Source organism: Acanthaster planci, linkage group LG06, assembly GCF_054643075.1.
Source record: "Acanthaster planci isolate LZ-2023a linkage group LG06, COTS_SCS, whole genome shotgun sequence".
Classification (NCBI taxonomy): Eukaryota; Metazoa; Echinodermata; class Asteroidea; order Valvatida; family Acanthasteridae; genus Acanthaster; species Acanthaster planci.
In genome coordinates, this window is record NC_141782.1 from 19,984,592 (window position 1) to 20,006,307 (window position 21,716).

A 21,716-nucleotide genomic window follows, 5' to 3' on the forward strand; every position below is an offset into this window, starting at 1 on the left:
GTGGGATGAGATCAAAGAAAAAATACAATGGATGGAACTGGACTCGAATTAGTGGAAGGGGGGTATAGTCTGCAGACAAAAGAGGGGGAAAGAAAAGAGTGTTAATTAGTAGTTTCCCTCTTGGATGTTCAGGCCATGGGGTTGTATGGCGCAGAGGTGTTTGATCCAAAGCTTCTCCCTGTTGAAGCCAGCAGCATCTTTATGATGCCCAAGTGATTCTATGCCCTGTAAGATCATGTCTGACATACAATGGTTAGGAAGGTTGAAGTGGTGGCCTACAGGGGTGTCTAGTCGTTTGGTGTTGACCGTAGATCTGTGGACATAGAAACGCTTCTTGAGAGTGTTCCTAGTCTCTCCAACATACCGCACTCCCTGCAAGAGATCAGATACATGAAATTAGAAGAGCTACATGTGATGGTGCCTTTAGTTCTGTGGGTGGTACCGGAGGAGTGTCCAGAGAATGTATCTGATTCCAGGACACGGTTCTGGCAAACAACACATCTGTTAGAATCACACTTGAACGTGGCTTGAACGTGCCCAAACAATAAGGTCCCGTAGGTTGCGGGGACGCCTGTAGGCCACAATTTGGGTGTCTGGGATGGCACTGGCTAGGCGGTCTTAACTGTGGGGGATATGATGATTGTCGTTGATTATTTTGGGGAGGAGGGAGAGACGAGGATGAAAGGTGGTGACCAAGGGGACCCTGGGGGTTGTTTCTTCACGGGGGGTCTTCTCCTTGAGTGCAAGACTTCTAGGGACAGAGCGGGCCCTATTGATAGAGCGTTAAACCTGGTGATAGCTGTGCCCCCTTGCAATCAAATGCCTCGTCAGTTCCTGTGTATGACTTGAGAAATCTTAATCATTTGAACAAATGCGTCTCAGTCTGAGTGCTTGGCTGTGTGCAATACCAGTCTTGCAGTATCTAGGGTGACAGCTGGATGAGTGAAGATACTGATGGGTATCTGTGGGCTTGGAATACAGGTCAGTATAGGCTATTCGTTCCTCCATGTTCTCACACTTCACAGACCATCACTAGCAGAAGCCTCATGACCCAGAGCTCTTCGATGGGAGTTGCAACAAGAGTGTCTCAACTGGGGAACCAAAATGGTAAATTGAGTGCACATGGACAATAACCGCGCAATAGCTGCATGCGGTATTGCATACCTAATCGATTTCGGTTCCAAAGTCTGAAGTTCGCGCCGCTATGACTGTATGACTCCGCGCATCAATCGAATCAGAAAATATGGGCCAGCAAAAACAAACACCAATGTTGCGAAAAAAAAGAAAGTGTTTTCAAAGTGAAATCTTAAAGAGACTGCACAACCTATAATCGAGCAGTAGTTTGGTGATCACCATCGTACCATTTTATTCCTGAAATTACAGTAGCTATAAAATGTCAGCTCTGGATAAAAGATAGCATCTGAGTAGATACGACAACGGCATCTCCTTTTTTCTTGTTTCATCATCGTCATGATTAATCTGACTTGAGACATTAATCCATCCATCAGTTTCACTGGTTCTCAAATTCTGAAAAGCTCTGCTTGGATTCAAACAGGAACCTTAAAAAAAATCACAGCTCCATGCGTAAACTGTAAAATGTGTGCATCATGGACGATATAAAAATTAAATCTTTTAGCAATAATTACATATACTTGATTTCAATTCAAACTCATGTATCTATTTGGCATCATCATTTTGGCAATATCTCAAATAAAAATACACAAATCCGTTTAATCTCTCATTTTTTTAACACGATAATATTTGATCGATCGATGCGTGAATTACGTTTTCTTCAAAAGAATTACTGAAATGATCAATAACTAGGATATCTTTCTTGCAGCTTACACATACACTATACATTTGGCTATAAAGGTACCAAAATTCATCTGAAAATTAAGATTTAAAACAAAAAAACAATCTTTATCATTTTACTTTAAAAAGACACTTGATTTCTGCTAAAAATATTAACATTCTGGCATACATTTCTGGCGATTCCTTTAAAAGTTCAAACATTTACATATCAAATTTATATAATTGTCAAAATTCCTTAAAAGATATCAATTTCATTTGAATTCTTTCAAACAATATGGACACGATTGCACCGATGGGCAATGAGTTGCTGAAATCATTAAAAAAAATCAAATCATTATGTATTAGAGAAAATTCAAGAAAGTTGAAATCCAATTAAACAATAGCTAATGCAATTAAACTTCAAAAACCTACAATAAGTACATGTATAGTACTGTGAAATTTACCATCTTGAATCACAAACAATTACAGTCACAGATGAAAGTCAAGAGATCAAACCCCTGAATAAACTGAGAATAATTTCTCACTGTTTACACAAAAACAACTGCAGTTAGAGAAATAAATCTTGAAACCAATATCCCTGCCGTAAATTATTTTAGGTCTCTCAATTATATTTCGAATGCTCTGAAAATCTCTTTGAAGCATACAAGAAGAGCATAAAAGAACTGAATGTATAATAAAGATATGCGTCGGCTTGTTCGACAACGTGAAATATAGATTTATAGGAAAGATTGCGGTAACACCATGTGTTTATCTCTTCTTTGAGTATGTGTGGTTCTGAGAAGAACCGGAGAATAACTCGACGTTTCGAACAGTGTACTCTGTCCGTCTTCAGGAGACTGCAGGATTCTTACTGGGAGTGGAGCTTATATGGTGTAGAGAGGGATCCGTGAAATATAAAAACTACCACGTAGATGATTGTCTTTCAGCCTTACATGGGCAAATTTCTAAAGGATCATATCAAAATGGAGAATGTTTGAAGCCCTCAAAACTGTAATACCATTTTACATAATGAGCCAGTTCGGTATCTCAACAGCGCATGCCCAGCAGGAGGCTTTTTGGAAACAGCTATGCATGCCCTTGCACATGTGCGCGTCTGTCCTATCAGCGCAGCCATACACTGACTCACGCACGTGCTTTGTTCCCGAAATACCTGGAAACCTCCTCTTCCCATCGGGAACAGCTCACAAACACATGGGACGAACTGACCCTAGCAACAAGTTGTCCATCTACGGCCAGTGAAATACATCAAGGCCACCTCTGAATGACAGCTTTTGAGGCTATGGCAACACTTTTTCTCCCACTGATACACCATAGTGAGTAGCCACAGCCAGACAGTTTTGCAACATGGTTTTAGTCTTAATTCTCCAGACCCTTTGGTGTCTTGCAAGTAATCGTTTGTCACGTATAAAGTGAAGTGTCAAACTGTCTCAAAAGCATGAAGTGGTCATCACAGTTAGCCTGAAAAACTTTACACTGAACAGTAGACACCGATTTGTTGCAAAGTTGTTGGGACAAACGCTCATTATTACAGCGATTTTGTGGGGAGCGAAAATTGTGGAGGGGGGGGGGAAGAAATCTCCCGACAACTCAGTCCTAATTTGCTTAACAGAAGAACTGGTCCCCTAAAAGCAGTGAAGACCCACCCAATAAAACTCTTGCTACAATTCTTGATTAGTTTCGATTCTCCTCAACAGCAATGATGATCTTGGACTTCTATTTCTGGTACAAAAATTGTACAAACAATCTATTTTTTCAAATGTCCTCATCTAATTTACTTCACAATTGAAACATGAGATATCGAAGATTGTAAAGCAGAATATGACAATATACATAATTTGATAAGACCCATGTGCAGACCACTTGAAGCCTCTAAACAGATTTACATTTTAAGGCTGACTGAAAACTTTGAATTGGCTAAATTGATTGCAAAATTTACTCAATTCATTAAACAGTGCAATGCCACTGTATTATACTCCAGATATAAAAATATGAATTACAAAATGTCACTTGAATTCTGCCCTGATCGTATCACTTAGTATGAGGTACATGAGGATGAAATTACATTCTGCTTTTGAGGTTCCAATCAAACAAATTCTGGAAGCCTTCTTCGATGAAACATCCACCTGAGGCACTTACTGACTGTCGCTCCCAAATCACACTCCCCGGGAGTCGGCAAGCCCTTTTTGGTAGGCGGACACCCGCTGTGTGAGTCCGTTTTCCACGGGGCGCCCGGTGACTACCGTGACCACCTCACTGTCACCTGCCGTTGTTGCTCGGCCGTCAAACCCCTCAACTTTCTTGGTCCTTGCTGGGGTAGGGAGCAGTACCTTCTCCAGATTGGCGAAGGGGTACTCGATGGCCAGTGCTACCAGGATGGCAACAAAGTAAGACACCGAGACCAGGCCGACGAAGTAGAATGCCTGCCAAAATGTGTAGACATGCAGTGCGATCACAGAACTTTAGATGAATGGCGTGGGTTTCAAGTCACTTCAATTCAATTTTCTTTTTGCAAAGAGCCCCATAGGTATGACTCAGTCCAAAGACTGGGAAACTTTCAGTACTGCGAATGAGCCCCAGTACTCCAGGCAGTCAAAAAATGTAAAACAAGAAAGCGATTGGTGCTTGAAACAACTTGAGAGGGAAAAGTGAGGAAAAAGTACGGCATTTTTTTCCACAGGCAAAGTTAATTTCCCATAAAACAGAATCTGGCTAAAGACAATCAAAAATATTAAACTTAGGATTTTTTTTTTTTTTGGGGGGGGGACTCTCGGCAGATAACCTATGCTTGGCACTCACCATCAGGTAGACAGAGAAATGGAAAGGAGAGGCAAAGTTGCCGTAGAAAACCTCTATGACGATCGGATGGAACATGTAAGCTGAGAACGTCACCCGGGCCAGTGGCACCCACACACTCCAGGACAGGAAACTGTTGATCCACCCTGTGACAGAGGCAGTGATAAAATGGGCAATACAGACTCTTTTTCTATCAGCTTAAAGGGCCCTACAAAGTATCTTCAATGTTACTAACAATAACTGAAATTTCTAAGCAGCACGTGTCCACTGAAAAGGTGCTCAACGCAAAACATAGTTGTAACAGAAGCAATGGAAATTCCCAGAATGCAACTTGAGTCCAATGTACTTTTCTCAGTTCTGGCACTCTGAAAATGTTCCAATGCCTGCCCTTATATTAATGAAAGTAGTCACATTTATGAACAGTATTATTCATAGGTATGGACATCTGTTGTAAATGTACTCCAGCGTAACTTTCATGTTGTGGGCCCTTAAACATGTACCCAGACTCTCACCTCCGTATCCATATTTGCATGCAAACACCAGCCATGCTAGGGCCAGGGCCCAGACAAAGCGGCTAATGGAACCATAGACAATGTTTGCTGCCTTGGTCATTGGTGTGTGGAAACTTGGATACAGGCCATACAACACGCTCAGTGCCATGCCGGCGGCTACCAACCAGCCCAACACAGCTAGCACCTGAAAGCGAACAACACATGGAATTGTCAGCTTTTTCTTCTCTCTGAAAGCAACTCGTTCAAATTAACCTAACAAGAGCTGGGGGATTAATTTTGGATTTTTGCCAAAACCACAAGCGTACTCGGGTGGGACTGGGACCCATGACCTCCGGCTTACTAGTGCAGACGTCTTAACCACTCGACCACCAAGTTTGCCGGTGTCGACTGGCTGGCTCAAATCAGATGTAGCAGCGGGTACCGCAAACAGCTACTTCAAGGATGGCTTTGCGCCGGGGAGATGTAAATTAGTTTTGGATTTTTGCCCTGCCTGACGTGTATTTTAACACTGTATGCTCAGTGTATACCACCGAAGGCTTGTGAAAAGTGCAAATCTATCCTTGAGCGAGCTGGGGGAATGTACCTTCTCTCCAATATCATCATTTTTATCATGTTGAGTTTTACCTCTGATGTCTTGTTAAGCTAATTTTGAAACCAAGTTTTGTTCTAAATTGGACTCGCTGCATTTCATGTTTCACGACAGGTTTTTCTCATCAGTATGTGCTCAATGCACATGGGTGCAAACACGTTAGCTTCCTCAGGGCAAACTAGGTCAGCCTAGTTCCAAGACCTCCACCTTGGGAACCAGTTTGACAAGGTCAAACATTTCAGAGAGCTAATACAGACTACAAATGGCCACAAATGGCCAATATCAGTCCCTTGTACTTTTAAATTCCAACAAATTAAGAGAAGACATTCATGATTTGAGAACTTACTGGCGACATCTTGACTCTGCGTTTGCCAATCCTGTGCATGATATAGCCCAGCCCAATCCCCACCAGATATGGAGCGATGCGGCAGTAGGGCTTGCCGTACACCAAGCTTGAAAAATTAGCATCAGGTGGTCCCCTTGTTGCGGAAAGAAGCAAACAACGCAAATATAAGCCACATCATTGCATGCGTTTGGCTACTGATGGGGACTGATTAAAGCCTTTGATTGCAACTATTGTCTTTAATTTCCAAATATGTAAATTGACGTACCAAATTGAGTCAAAAGGAACTAATCACTTTGAGTTTGCCTTTTGAGGAATCTAGCATAAAATAAACAGGAACCTGCAATTCACAATGAGAAGTTTAGTATGCTCTTTCTAATAAAAATGGACAAAATTACAGAAGAAACGGTTTAACCACTTCCTGCCGGGGACTCGGGGATCGGAGACGTATGGTTTGTATGGGTGGCTGGGGTCTCCGAATTCGGACAAACGAGACAGGGCCCTGTAACAAAAGACCGTACTCCGAACAAAAGACCAGGCTGCTGGGCATTACCGACATTTTTCACTCTCAAAAGTGGTGAGAATTCAGCCTTGTTTTGAAACCGTATACCAGGGTTTGGGGCATTGAGAGCGAGCGGATTACCACCGGGGACAAAAGCGCTCCACCACCGCAGCGATGAGCCACACAGCACTGCTGCACGCTAATCTGGCCCCTATTGAAAAGAGGTCAGCAGTGCACTAAGCCAGGTTCGTGAACAAAAGACAGTTATACAACACCGCACAATCTGGGCTCTGTTTACAAGGCTGCTGGCCTAGCTAAAGTATTCAGTCACCTGTGAAGGTCACCTGTCAACTTAGAGTAGTGCCTACAGATTACTTTGTGCGGCCATAAACCACCGTTAAATGAAATGATGAATTTTTGAAGGATTTTGAAAATGAAAAAAATGATAGTCATGCCGGCCCAGCATCATCAACATCGAAAAATGCCCTGGCATGAAGTGGTTAATGTCTCGTTTGCTTGGCCTGGCCACGTGAACTCTCAACCATGTGAAAAGCAGATGGCAGACTCATGTGATTCATTCCTTAAGGAGGCAAGAAAGCCACTGTTTTGCTACATCGAGTTTCAGTTGCACAATTGCTCACTGGAAAGTGACTTCCTGTTTGTCTAGAACAAGACACTTACGATTCCAACCCTGCTAAAGAAACCTGCAGATCATAGAGGCCAATGATGAGCCCAGTTGATATGAAGGAAGCCAGCAGCGTTGCAATAAGTGCCAACCAACCAAATAATGGAAAACTGTTTACACAAACAAACGATCCATGATAACAACCGAAATTTTGTTGGAGATCGTATGGTCAAAACAAAATGCAAGGCTTTATCTTCTATAGTACAGTTTTAAGAGAGTAAAAATCATGAGCTGAGAAATTGGGAAATTGGACATTTAGTCACCATTCTAAAAATGAACAATACTGGCTGTGGAGGATTTTGGTTAATCATTGACTAGCGTGTGCTGCATAAGAGTACGATAAATTTTATCAAGCTTCAAAGGGCTTTGGCACAGAATTGAGCAGGGACCCTTTACAAACTGGTTTGTGTGTGGTCTCAGGCAGGGGCGGGGCTACACATTTCTGAGAGGCAGGGAACAACTAATCACATCAGAAACACGCAGTGAGACTTACTAGAACAGCGGGGCCATGAGCAGAGGGCTGATGGCGAAAAACTGCATGTCATTAGCCAAGTACCACGTCCAGGCAATGCACTGGAAATCAAACAAAGTACACCTCAGACACAGCAATCACCAAGCACGCAATGCGTACTGTTACACACAATCCTGAAGAGGTTTTATCGATGATGTTAAAAAAAAGAAGTCCCTGTCCGGACTTATAATATGAGTCTGCTTTGACTTTTAGGGTTAAATGAATGGTAAGTGAAAACGAAGGCGTGAAAAGATTTTATTCTGTACACCACAGAGCTGTTTAGGATGTTGTAATGCAGTTACAGCCGTTTAAGCAGAATTTTGGCAATTGCTTAAGTACATGTAACTTAACCACAAAAATGGCCAGTTTTTAGTGATAGCATCTGACTGCTAAGAGAAACTTGGAAGAATCTGTCCCCCATCCCATCTCCACCAAATCTTTTGCTGTCCCACACCCAATCTTTTTGGACCTTGGCATGCATGTTAAGACATTCATCAGGAGTACCCCTGCAAAGCTGTAATGCAATGCAGCTCAGGCATTTGCTGCAGCAGACGTTTATAATTCATTCATAAATACCTCAGACTGTCTCCCTATTCAACAACGAGCAAGTTGACCATGTATTAACATTTGATAATGCCCGCTGAGAAGTAATAATGCCTGCCACATAAATCACATGCTGGCGCCTGGATCTGAGACAGTTTTATCGATTCTGACTGGTCAAGAATCTGTATGCACGCGGCTCGCTATGCCTGTGCCAAGTCCATATAAGGAGATTCTGTTGGACAACTTGCAAAAGGAAAATACCATAAAGAGACGGGGGAGTTCAGGAAAATGAAAGTAAAATTCTAGCACAAAATTGTGGGAAATCCATCATATATTGACTTCTCTGACGCTCTGAATAAAACAGGTATTTATGAATGGAAATAAATATGTGCTTAGCTGGTATTAAATGTTACCTTGCTCAGGAGAAGGAACACTGATAGTTCGGGCTCAGGCATTAGTCGCGTCCATTCTCCTGAGCTGGCCTTAAATGCACTTTTAAGACCAGCCGAGCACATATTTATTCCTTTATTTATAGCAATGTGAGGGAATACTGCTTATTAAGTTGTGTCATCAATGGAAGGCCAAATCAAGTCTTAAACTTTACATCTTCCTAAGATTGTCCTCGATTCATCTGTCTATTTTGGGGGCCTCAGAAACACCTGAATGAACGAAAAAAGACTGAAAAAGCCAAAACAATTCCTTAAAAAACTACACAACTGCTCATATGTACCGAAGTACTGAAATCTAGCAATCTTTAAATCAGAACAGGCTATGTGAGACACTCACCTCTTCACCAAATGCTTTCGGCCAGAAGTTGCTGATGTAAAGCAACGAGCTCCACCAGTACTGGGGACAGAACTCTCTGAAGGCAGAACTCTGCCACGCAGGTCCGTAGCCGAAGTATTGAGGGATGTACATCCAGATCAGAATGGTGAAGGCAAACAGGGGTGTCAACCTTGCGAACGCAGGAGGGGGGAGGCAAAGGAGGAGGAAAAAATCCATCATTTTCAAGGAACCTTTATCAGAATTCAAGATTCTGTGATTCAGTTCGACAGACATACAGAATGATGGGAAAGTGAAAATGATCTGACCTGATTTTGTGGGGGCAGCAACCTCAGTACCAAATTGATAAGATGGCAAACTCTCCCATCAAGGAGAAACCTTCCTAGGAAGTTATCCTTCCGGAAAACTATGACAACCCTTAAAAAAGGAGAAACTAAACCAATCTGCTATTCCCTTGTGAATGCTGCCATTGATATCTTACCTCCAATAGCGGTGGAAGTAAAACAAAGCCCATGTCTTGATGGTCCTCAACTCACGGAAGCGAGCGAAAGTAAGATAGGCCACCAGAAACCCACTGCAAACAAGGACAAGAGGAATGAATATACCTTATTCTCAACGAAGCCATGTTTTTTATCATGTTCCCTGGATCCATATCATTCAAAGTAATCTGCCAAATAGGGTGGTGTCAGACTATTTAGGGTTCCATTCCTCAATTTCAATTTATTTCACATGTTGCTTAAAACAGCTTGACACAATAAATCACAAATTTTATATCGTTCGTCGTGGTAAATAACATTGATCTTCAGAGAATTTTTATTTCACTGCTTCCACTTTTATTCTAAAGTTCTCAAAATGAAAACGTCAACTTCAATATGGCCGACTTCTGAATAAAGTCAACTGCACTTTCTTTCTTTCTCTGTTGTTCTTTGCAGATATAAGCTTTCTGACACATTAACAGAAATTGGAAGCTCATAGGCAAAAGAAAAAAGGACCAAACACAAATAGTTCCCCCCTACCTCAAGTAATGACTTAGTCCAGTATTCAAACATACAGCAATGAAGCCCACTGAAGATCAACTCAGGTTATCAATATGTGCACAAAGGATCGGACCTATCAGCAGGGATTTACACCCAATCACGTGCATGGGACATGTCAGAGCTTACAATGACATCAAGTGCTTTTATCCCAAGGGACCTTGCCTCACTAACTTAGGTGCATCAGATTGGCTGAGAGCCCCCTCCTAGTGTTTGTTTGATTTCTTTGCTACCTGATACGGGCAAGCCAGCCCGGCAGCAGGGTGGGAGAGCGTTGTTAGGTCATTTTGTTCACGGTGATTTCAAACAGTGAAGTCTCACCTCAGGAAAAAGAAAGAGTCGACGGAAAAGAATGCGTTGGCCACAGCTTGGAAGCCAGGATGTGTCGATATCCAATGATAGAATGTTGGAAGATTGTCTGGCGGAAAAAGGACGACAACGTCTATTTCACATGTATTCCCTAATGCAACTTTCCATGCAGCCATTAAGTTCCGTGTTACTCTGAGCACCAGTGACCAAGATGTTGTGCTAACAAAGACCAGCAATGGTATGGGGGACAAGGGTGAAATGAATTTATGCAAATGGCAGACAATAGTCCAAGGGTAAAATGAGAGAATACGGACTATAGGAGTTTCTTCTTTCTAATAAAGCACTATATTGTTTGCTTTGAACTGATTCAGTGGATATTTAAGCTTTGAAGCTTTTCATGGTGAAATTAAGTAAGGTCTGCAGCAGGACAATGTAAAAATGTCTCTTTTTTACAAGAGATATACTAGCGAAAGAGACTTTTTAAACAAAAATATAGAGTATAGAGGTTTTGCATGGCCGTCATCTTGTAGGCTTGTGCTTTTGTTCCACAGGGCATGCGCAAAAGAACCAGTGTGCAAGATGGCTACCACACAAAGCCTCTATAGGGTGAAATTTGGAATGCAGAATGTGCATTTATTGGTTGTATTGTGTGCACCTATATGTACATACATGTGAAGATGATAGTCATGTACTACGAAGGCTAAAGTCTGGAAAAAAATACTTCACATGAAACCGAAAAAGAATTAAAAACCAGCTGGTCAAGTTTTATCAGTTCTATCAGACAAATAGGAAATGCATACTGAGGCATTTATGCATAATGTCTCCAAACCCTTGTTCCACTGTCTTACCTATTGGATTCAGCACTGAAAAGGCAACGGTGTGACCTAAGATAACCCATGACATGCTGATGACCCTGACACCATTCAGGCAGCCCACGCTAGCATCGCTCTGCTTCGTGTCCATCAGTTTGGCCACGTTGCGATTCAGGGCAAAGCACAGGAGAAGTCTGGCAGCCAGACCTGCCGATACAAGAGGTACTAAGCTTAAGGTCCTGGGCTATCAAAGGGAAATATCTAAGCAAAAGCTTTATCCACAACGAGGTTATTTTCAAATAGCAGGAGATCCTCCTTGGATGAATACATGGTCTACACATTGATGTATACAAGCAAGAAACATGGCCTTAACATCAAGTATGAGTTACATGTAGATCCTTGTCAGTAATATGTTTGTTACAATTAAGGGGTCTTGTATCACTGTGCCAATACGGACGTTTCACAATAGTGCACCACCAAGAGTTTGCAACGCGTTGACCAATCACAATGCGTGAAATTTGTCGACCCAATACACATTCGGAAAGGGTCCACAAATTTCGCGCGCTGTAATTGGCCAACGCGTTGCAAACTCATGGTGGCGCACTATTGTGAATCGCCCCTATTGTCCTTGACATGTGGTGAAAAACTCAGGGCTGGGACAAGTGCATTCTTCCGTGGAGAGATTCCTGGCGCCAAGCTCCTGGCCCAACAAGTCACAGCCCACTCACTCTGTGTCTTCGGCGAAGGGCTCTCCCTGTTGATGGAATTCCCAGTGCCCACATCCTTGAGAAGTGGTACATCGTCATCAGCTACATCTGCCTCATCTGTCTCATCCAGCAATCTCCATGGCTGTCGCATGCCCTCCCTAAGTCTGTGGTGGATGGACTTCTTAGCTTGGAGCTTGAGAAACTCGTCATAAAGGGCACCAAGGATCATCAGAGCACCGATGAAGCCGCAAAGAATTCTGCAGCACAAAGGCAATCAAGTTTTAGAGAACTGGACAAAAATGGAATTGCAATAAAGGTCTTGATATCTTCCGCGCTATTTATTCAGAAATAGTGTATTTCCTAAGGTGAAAAATAATTTTCTCTCTCTGAGACTTCTGTGGCAAAAAAATTCAAATACATTGTACGTCCTTAAGAGAATAATCTAAGCTATACCCGAGGCCTTTCAAGTTTCATTTTGCAGATCTACATCTAATAAATTTCCACTATTAGGCATTCTTCCACTAACTGCATGTTTTCAACATTGGCTGACTTCTTTACAGTTCTAATACATAGGTAAAGGACTATAAACATTAAACTTTCTACAACATAATTTCTGCCATATTTCAGAAGCAAACCTGTTCCAGTGGAAAATCAGTGTCAAATTGCTGTGAGAGGGAAATTCCCAGAGAAATGTCTCATAGAAGTGGGGCATTAAATGTACTGTAGACATCTTCCATTTTGATATCATTAATTCTTTCCAGAGATACATTACAATTGGTCTGATCGAGTGTTTATGACATATGATCTTGCGTACTTGACAGTAAGCACTTTTCGGACTTTGAACAAGAAAGCATCATATTGATTGATTGTACAAGGAAATGTGATTCATGTAATGCAATGAAGCTGATTGACTGGTTGTGAAAAACTCTCAAAACAGACTCGAGTATCGCTGCCATGAAGATATTGAAAGTTTCAGTATACATGTATATCTGAATTTGGTAAGAGTAGATGATATTAAATTTAACTCAGAACGTAACACGATTACATGTAAAGCCTTTCTTTTCATAAAAGACAGCTTGTAGTAAAAACAAAGGGAAAGAGAAAAGGGTTTTTATCACATACATGTACATGTATGTTAAACTTTTTGTCCATCTGTGTTATACTTTTTCACCAACTTCTGTAACGCCGCAAGTTTACAGCAGTTTTCAATCAATTACTTATTCCTTTGTTAGAGTTTGATGGATCAGCTAACAGTCTGGTATGTGTAACTCTTCCTGATAAATCCGAAATGGCTGGCAAACACAACATCATCCTATTTCTACCTGGTGGTACTTATGCAACTGTCTGTCTTCATTACATTCCCTTCTAAAAGGAGTTTGCCCATGTACCGTAGATTTCGGGTGGGCCTTTTTCTTTGGCTTGAAAGTTTTCCTGCACCTGCCAGTGTGTCTCCTGAATAGAAAACCCTCATTTTTACAATGTGTTTGTTTTTTAGTCAACCCTATTAGTTTTTAAAGCTAAAACCCTCCAATTCAAATACATTTTTTTCTGAGACCTTAAAAGGCTTCTTCAAAACTCTAACCAAACAACCAAGACAATAATCAGTTTATTAAACAAAGGAACACCTCTTATCAATGCAGTTCCACACCAATACATGCATATTCATATGTGATTTGACCAATGTTTTGTGAGATTATGAAATCAACCGTACGCTGGTTGAATTCATAATGCTGCGTAATACATGTGACAGTAATCATGAGTCATCACAAACTTTGAAAGAGCTAATGTTAGATAACATCAGTCAACTGTGATCAAGGACGGTGACCTGTTTACTGCTTATTCAACAACTGCCATGCAGGTACGGTCCCATTCAGCCACATTTTAAGTTTCCTTTTATGAGAAAAGCCTGTAGACAATGAACACTGAATCTACTTGCAGTCATGGTACAATTTTGTCTTGCTGTACCAAGTAAACAGTTACTTACTGATGATTGACAGAAAAATCAGAGACAAGGGGTATGCGGTGACGAGTTTGTGACAAGAATCAAAATGAATTGGTCACTAAAAGTGGATGGTCGCCACCTGCAATGGAATAATTTTCAGGGGGGGGCAGTTGTTAGACTATCCGGTATCAACCATTAGCACATGCAGGCTGATCCATTGAGCCCCACCCAATAAAACTTGCAAAAAAGTGAGGCCACTGGTTCCCCCCCCTCTGCTGCCGGTGATGGTTGCACCTATGGCATACACTGACAACCTTAAACTACAATCATTGCGAAAGTTTAGGACCAAACATACATGATGCATTAACCACAACCAAAACCAAACTTCAATTAATTAATCATGGCAACTTATGATTATTTTCAATGCATAATCTTAACATCTTGATTTGAGCAAATATTTGACTTCATTTCACGATTTGAAATATTTACCATCTTATATTTAGTGCACCCTCCTCTGTTTTTGATGACTTAGACTGACTGTTTTACCCACACTGCACAAAAGACAAAATGTGATACAAGACCTGCCTTTGCAACAAATTTCATTCAAATGGGCTCATAGCATGACTCTGATGTAACGGAGTACTGTAAAATCATGTTAGGTAATCATTCAATGAGACAATACCACGCAGAACCGGTGACACAAATATCAACAAATTTCCAGGTGGTCTCAATTTTTTGCAAATGACTGTAGGTATTTCGGATTTTAAAGGGAACGGTACATCTGTGTGCGCTGTTTGGTACCGAAGGAGTTATAAATAATGACAGGTGCAGAGGCATTTGTGATCCAACTTAACAAAAAAGGTCACAAGTCACCAGGGTCACTATTGCGTCACAGGATTTCAAATGAAACTTGCACGCTGTAACTCAATGCGAACCATCAACATTTTTGTCTATTCCCGCCAGGATGCCAAATGGATGTATCAAACCAAAAACTCTGTTTACTCTTTATTATGGAACTAAAAATACAAGCAGTAAAAACTGGCCTTGAGACTCAGTTTCTGTAATCTGGTCAAACGCATGCCCTGAACCTTCTTGAATCTTTCGACATCCTCCACTAAGCAGGAAACGATGGCACATTACTTCCCTAGATTTATGCCCGGACATCAAGCCATGAGGGCTTCAAACCACCTTAAAATTGGAAATCTCCCCAAACCATCTGCTAGATTTTGAAGAATGTGGGCCCCAGAGGAAGAGCCTAATAGATTCATCACATATGACAAAGAAAGGATACGAAGATAAAACTCACATAGTGCAGATGACACCGGCACTGTACGGAATTGTTGGATTCTTTGCACAGACAACACCCGTCTCCTGGAGAACATCTCGTGGTATGTTGACACTCTCCAAAACCTGAAGCGCATCTTTGACCACCAGCACAGAGAAATGAGAAGATTTAAAAAGGGAAGGCTCTGCTCTGGCAGGCTTGAGGAAAATTCTCAGTAAGACATGACAAAAAGTGCTTCACCTCGTCCGGGAATGACAGAGACATCTGTGATGGTAGAGATTGCTTTTTTTTTTCGTGTGTCCATTTATGCTTAAACAAGAGCATTAAGTGCGCTCGTCAGGGAGCTGTAACCATTTCAGTGTTGATCTATGGTTGTTATTTACATGGACATGCAAGAATATTTTGTCAGTCCTTTTTTTGGTCTGTCGTTATTGTGATTCATTTGCTGGACCTACCAAGTAGGTGAGTTATGACAGCGTCAACATCCTCGTCGCTGCAGTTTTTGGGCACGCATATCCCCCATTTGATGTCCATCGTTTCCATGCCAGGAAACCCTGTTCCAAGAGAACTCTGGAATACAAGGTCAACAAGAAAAAATGTGCAAAGATGAGAGGACTGAACGTACATTACATAACGAGCAATATCGCATGATTTCATTTTCAAATTCTTTAAAAGCCTTTGTTTATACCCAAAGCCTACAGTGCATGACATTCAACATGGAAAATGCTGTCACAATCCAACAGACAGTGGATTAATTTGCGTTCTTCTACTTAATTACAAATTAAATGTTGTTCTTTATGGAACCGTTGCTATGGGGCTCCTTTCCGAGGTGGAAAAAACAAACAATCTTTACATTTTTGGGGTGCTCCGACAACTTTGTCACGTTCAACATCAGGTCAGTCAGGCAGTAGTTGAACCCTTCTATGGCCATGCATTCATCATAGTGTCCATACCACCCAAAGTTTAACTGAAGTAAACCGGCTGGTGGCTTGCCAAAGGCATCCAGAGCTGCATGAATATCAATTATAAGAAGACAATACGTAAGTGACAGAGCTCCGTGGAAGCTGTCAAAATTATTCAGGTACAGAGGATTGACGCAGGTATGAAATGAATTTGTTGGGGGGGGGACTTTTCATGTTTGTGTCATATGTGTTTACTTGTTGTATACAACCTTTGTTTGGTGTGCCAATGATTATTTTTGTTTCATAGTAACCAGCAACTGACTAACATTTTTCTTATACAGGTGTATACCTTATTTTAAATTGTCCTCCAAATGACCAAAACACAGATTTGCAGTTTGGCTGAACAAAATCCTGATATAGGTCAGCTTATAAATGTCCCCCAATGTTTGGAGGGCCCTATTAGCACACCCATTGTAAATTCCTGAAATGGAAGTACATGTTTTATTATTGTTAAGTAACATTATTTATGCTGTAGTTTGTGCGACATTCAAATGAAAATTGCGTGCACGCAATGTTTCCTTTGCTTAGCTCTCTTCTATAGACAGAGAACCATCCCTGGTGTCTACTGACCCTTGTGTCGGTATCATCAAGTTAATAGGTCAAAACTTGGTCAATGAACATCGACAAAGATCAAGTTAGACAAAAGACTACACATAATGGCTTCATTGCTGTCACTTGCACGATGAATGGTTGGACCATGGAGCCAACTATTGTGGGACATATAGCATTTGTTGTAACTAAAAACTAAGTGCACTGCTGGCCTGAAAATAACCACAATAGATGGCAGAGACTGTTTGACAAGCATTGTTGTAGTTGTTGCACGTTGGTAAGAGGCAACTAACCAGTGGTTGAACCACAGTCATTGTTCGAACTTGTCTGTACCAGCAAAAGCTATTTTTTGACAAAAGAAAGAAAAATGAGTGAACAAGCCAACAAAATTACCTACCTAGAAGCCATCACTGTGGAATTGTGAGAGAGTACGTATGGAAAAACGGACTTACCCATTATGACATCGCTCTCAAGGGTGCGGGGATCACCACCGATGAGCCTTTTGATTTCAGCTTCACAAGCAGCAGACACGTTGTACGTATCCACTGTAGCTTCATGAAGGGGTGGCGACCATGACTTGTACAGGATGTTCTTGAGCTTTGACGGATCCACTTCCAAGTGGGCAAAGCTGATTGCACAGCATATGGTTAGCAACAACACCGAGATAAAAACAAACCGGGCTGTTGATGTTGCCATGCTTACGTACGGATACTGTAGCTTGTCTCAAAATATTTGGTCCAAAAGTGGACAAACCTCCGAAAAGTTTAAGTTTCAGAACAAGTGCTCCACTTCAGACAGTCTTCACTCTGACAAAATCCTGTCAAAAAAGGAGAATAAGCACAAGTAGCACCGTTAATCGATTGCGATAAGCACCAAATTGCCAGTTGTATGTTGTGTTCTGGGGTTCTTAGAAATATTACAACAAACTTCCATCTGGTTCCATGCTTACATGTACATTGTCACTGTAAGTTTGTATTTGTGAGATGGAATTCAAACCCATTGCAACTTTGGACTTTATTAACTTGAAAAAATCTGCCAGAATTACAGACCACAAAAAGAAAATAGATATGTCCTGCAATTTGACTTGGAATTTGGTTTGAAACATTGGACATTCTAATTACCATTAATACACACTAAGACCTGATCTTGATGTTCTTGGAAATTAATTCCAGAAGTGCCTTGGGTCACGGTTAGTCTGAGTAAATCTATCAATTACAAAAATAAACTTAAGCCTAAATATAAGTCTGAGCCTACTGACTTAAACATGTTAAATCATGCTAATTAAGTTCGATATAAAAATGTATTGACTAATGTTCTTCATAATTCCAAATGTACATGTAACTATTATGTACAACAGTTCAATAAAGAAAAAGTTAATATCAAAATACCTGGAAAATAATAAATAGCAAGGTGTTAAAGCATCTCTAGTAAACAATTACAGACCAATCTCTGCTCTCTCTTCCTTTTCTAAAATTATGGAATGCATTATCTACACACCTACCGTACATGTACAATACACTTCTTAGACAAACATAATGTATTTTCTGACAACCAGTATGGGTTTAGAGAGAAACACTCAACATCACATGCAAGTAGCCATTTAATTGACAAGATAACCAATGATTTAGATGCTTCGTTGATTACTATTGGTATCTTCCTGAGCCTCTCTGAAGCCTTTGATATGGTCAATCGCGATATTCTTTTATCAAAACTTGATTATTATGGTATCAGAGGAATGGCTCTGCACTGGTTCAGAAGTTACCTCTTTAACCGCCAACAACGTATAAATGGTCATCAGTCATCTTATTGTAAAATTTCCTATAGAGCCCTCTAGGGTCCATTCTTGGGCCCCTTCTATTTTCGATTTATATTAATGATTTTAGCAAATCTTCTGCCTTGCTTCCTCTATTTTGTTTGCAGATGACAGCAATTTATTTAATAGTCATAATGATGTTAATACACTTTTGACACAGTCAAAATAGAATTGGAAAAGGTTGCAGTATGGATCAAAGCAAATAAGTTGACAATTAACTTAAAGAAACCAACTTTGTGTTATTCAGTAAAAGGTTTTGTCATTCTATTCCAGACATATTTATAGATAATAGTAACATTCAGAAGACTGACTCTACTAAATTTCTGGGAGACTATCATGGAAAATACCTGTTAATTACATCTGTTCATTAATATCTAGGAATATAGGAATAATATTGTACAAGTTAAGAAGTCGAGAGTGTTACAAATATGTAAACTTAAAACATATCTTCCAGAAAATGATTTATTAACTTTGTATAATACTCTGATGTTGCCATACGTATCATATGGAATGCTTGCCTGGGGCAGCTGTGGCACTAGCCAAATAGACAGAGTACTCAAACTTAAAAAAAAAGGCCTTGCGCATTATCAAGAGCACTGCAATCCTCTTTTTCAACAGTGTGAAACTTTTAAAGTCAGTGATATCTATTATTTCCAGCTTGGAACCCTTATGCACCAAGTAAATAATACTAAGTTACCTACGTATATAAATTCAATGTTCATAAAAAATGATAGAATCCATTGCTATTTTACAAGACAGTTGAGTGAATTTCATCGTTCATCTGTACGCACTAAACTTGCAATCATAACAGTAAGGCACGAGGGCCCTGAGTTGTGGAACTCGCTAGATCTATCATTAACCCTAACAGTCCTCAATCCTTCACCTGTTGGAGGACTGAGGACTGTTAAGGTTAAAAATATAACCAATCCATCATTGTTCAAACATAAATATAAGGTCTGTTTACTGAATCACAGAGTTACTTGCCGCACTCATCTCTTTTTTTTTATGTCTAATTATTGTCTTATGTTAGTACGCATGTATATGTACGACAATGTAATGTCTCTGTGAATGTGATACATGTATTTGTACGTGTTGTTATGTAAGTGGGAGTCCCTACTCGACAAGCTCTCTTATGTGGAAAATAAAGTGAACCTGAACTGAATTGAACTAAGTGAAGGAAGATTTTGGAATTTTTAGGAAGGAAAAAAAATTCAACTTGTGGGCACTGCAAGGGCAGGATTTGATCTTGCCACCATTTTGTCACTATCTGTTTTGCTATGGGGCAACACTTTTCATAATTATGTGGAAACTGTTAAGCGCTTGCTGTCTAACATAAATGTGACTGGATACAAGAGCAAAGATACATGCAGGAAGTGATCAGTCCATCTGCACGATGACTCTATCCTTCAACTGTTTGTAACATTTCTGACTGCACATTCCTCTTTAAAACAATCTTCCACAGCCGCATAGTTGACAGAAAAGGTGATTGGCTGATGACAGGATTATTTGACCATTGTGCATGATTGACAGATCAAGGAAAGATCAAGCAATTGTGCAGATTAACTGATTATGTCAAACACATCTTAGCAGTAAACGGCAGAAAACAAGAATTTCTTTTACACGGCAGCCTTGGGTGTTTTCTTCTGCAATCAAGGCATAAAAGGATCCCTAGAGCATTGGTACTCTTATGGTAGGATCACCAAGCCCACTTGAAAAAAAATGTCTTCATTCAGAGGTACTTCCAGAACTGTAAGGTTCATACAAAGATTTGTACAACTAATAATTGTATAAACCTCACACAGTTCTGGAAGTAATTTAGAGGGACATTCTCTCTTTCTGGGGACTGATTTTTGTCCTTGAATACGAGGACTTCTCCAAATACAAGGACAGTCTCCGGAGGAGTCAGGTTGGCATAGTGGTTCTTTCCTCGCCTTCCACCTCTGCGGCCCAAGTTCGAATCCCAGCCCGGTCCACATGTGGATTGGGTTTTCAGTCCCTACCTGATTCCGTGGGTTTTACCCAGAACATTCCCCTGGGGTTTTCCTCCCACCTCTAAAACTGTAACTGCTTCTCATTGTCTCCACCCTACAGGTTTCTTCAGGTTTGCGAGCTACAGTGCCTAGGGCACACTTTTGAGGAATCCTTGGTGTTAATTCCATAAATATATATTGATAGGCCCAATCTGCTAATAATAATAATAAAAATGTTGCATTCATGATCCTGACTCCACTTCAGCAGTTGTGTACAAAGTCTATGGGGAGAGAAGAGAATTTTCGAAGTATTTCCCAACAACATCAGTAAATGTTTCTCAGTCCAGAATTCGTGTCTTTCCAGCATTTCTGTAATGACTGACTTTCATGGAGATGATATATGATGAGAAAAGTGGAGTCAGGATGCAACATTTGTCCCCTGTCTCCCAGTTGTGATGATGTGCGTCTCTGTCAACTGCCTACCTGGTTTTAGCCGAGGAAATCCTCACGCCGAAATATCCGCAGATTTATAACTGAATGTGTTCGACCATGGTTCGACATACATGATCAAAGTCAACCAGCTCTGTGGACTGACTGACTCGCAATGCTATCTGTCACGGTTGTCATGTGATCGCTTGTGCAATAATAGCACAATTCGTGATGGTGACACAGGTGTCACGGCATTTCACTATGAAAATCACCTGTACAATCGTCTACAGGCCGGCCGGCCGGCCGGCGCGCGCATGAGAGCATCGACCAGTCTTCAGCTGCATCCGAATCTGTTGTCTAGAGCTAGGTCTAGGTCTTCGCTCCATTGGAAATGCGTGGCGACGCGTAGACAATAGACCTAGCCGTAGCTCTGGAAGCCCGTTTCGGTAGTTCAACTTCAAGGCTTATTATAATATTGTGGCGAAATCGCCGGTTTAAGTGCTTCTTAAGTTCTAAGCATATAAATTGCAATTGAGGCTCTATGAATTACTTTATTCAGTCGAGAACTGGGAGATTACTAGGGTAATTGTTTCTTTTATGACTGCTTATGTTCCAGTTCTGGTTCAGTCTGCAGTGTGTTGCATTTTCTCAGGAATAGTGCAGAACTGCCTCATGCTTGCCCAAAATAAAAGGCGCTTTGTTTGGTCTAGCCTTTACTCAAGGCGCTACCTGGACACGTACACTCGCGCTGGTAGTTAGCCTTGATCAAGGAGTTGGGCGATGATTTTATTGACAACGGCGCGGCCGTCAGGCCCGTACAGCTGCAGAAGT

The 21,716-nt window shown here is 40.9% G+C and overlaps 1 protein-coding gene and 1 pseudogene across 1 annotated transcript; both read right to left on the reverse strand.

The window, feature by feature from the left end:
- Nucleotides 1–1,119, reverse strand: LOC147798931 (uncharacterized; annotated as a pseudogene).
- Nucleotides 1,120–1,341: 222 nt separating this feature from the next.
- On the reverse strand, nucleotides 1,342–21,207 carry LOC110981359 (nose resistant to fluoxetine protein 6-like). Its single transcript, XM_022238873.2, has 16 exons — nucleotides 20,940–21,207; nucleotides 17,126–17,490; nucleotides 16,016–16,170; nucleotides 15,618–15,732; nucleotides 15,184–15,298; nucleotides 11,957–12,192; nucleotides 11,265–11,435; nucleotides 10,429–10,525; nucleotides 9,555–9,647; nucleotides 9,077–9,245; nucleotides 7,730–7,809; nucleotides 7,233–7,346; nucleotides 6,053–6,185; nucleotides 5,118–5,301; nucleotides 4,609–4,751; nucleotides 1,342–4,232 (listed from the first exon to the last, which is right to left on the reverse strand). The coding sequence occupies exons 2-16, from the start codon at nucleotides 17,367–17,369 to the stop codon at nucleotides 3,966–3,968; spliced, it is 2,316 nt and encodes a 771-aa protein (XP_022094565.2). The 5' UTR covers nucleotides 17,370–17,490; nucleotides 20,940–21,207; the 3' UTR covers nucleotides 1,342–3,965.
- Nucleotides 21,208–21,716: the final 509 nt, after the last annotated feature.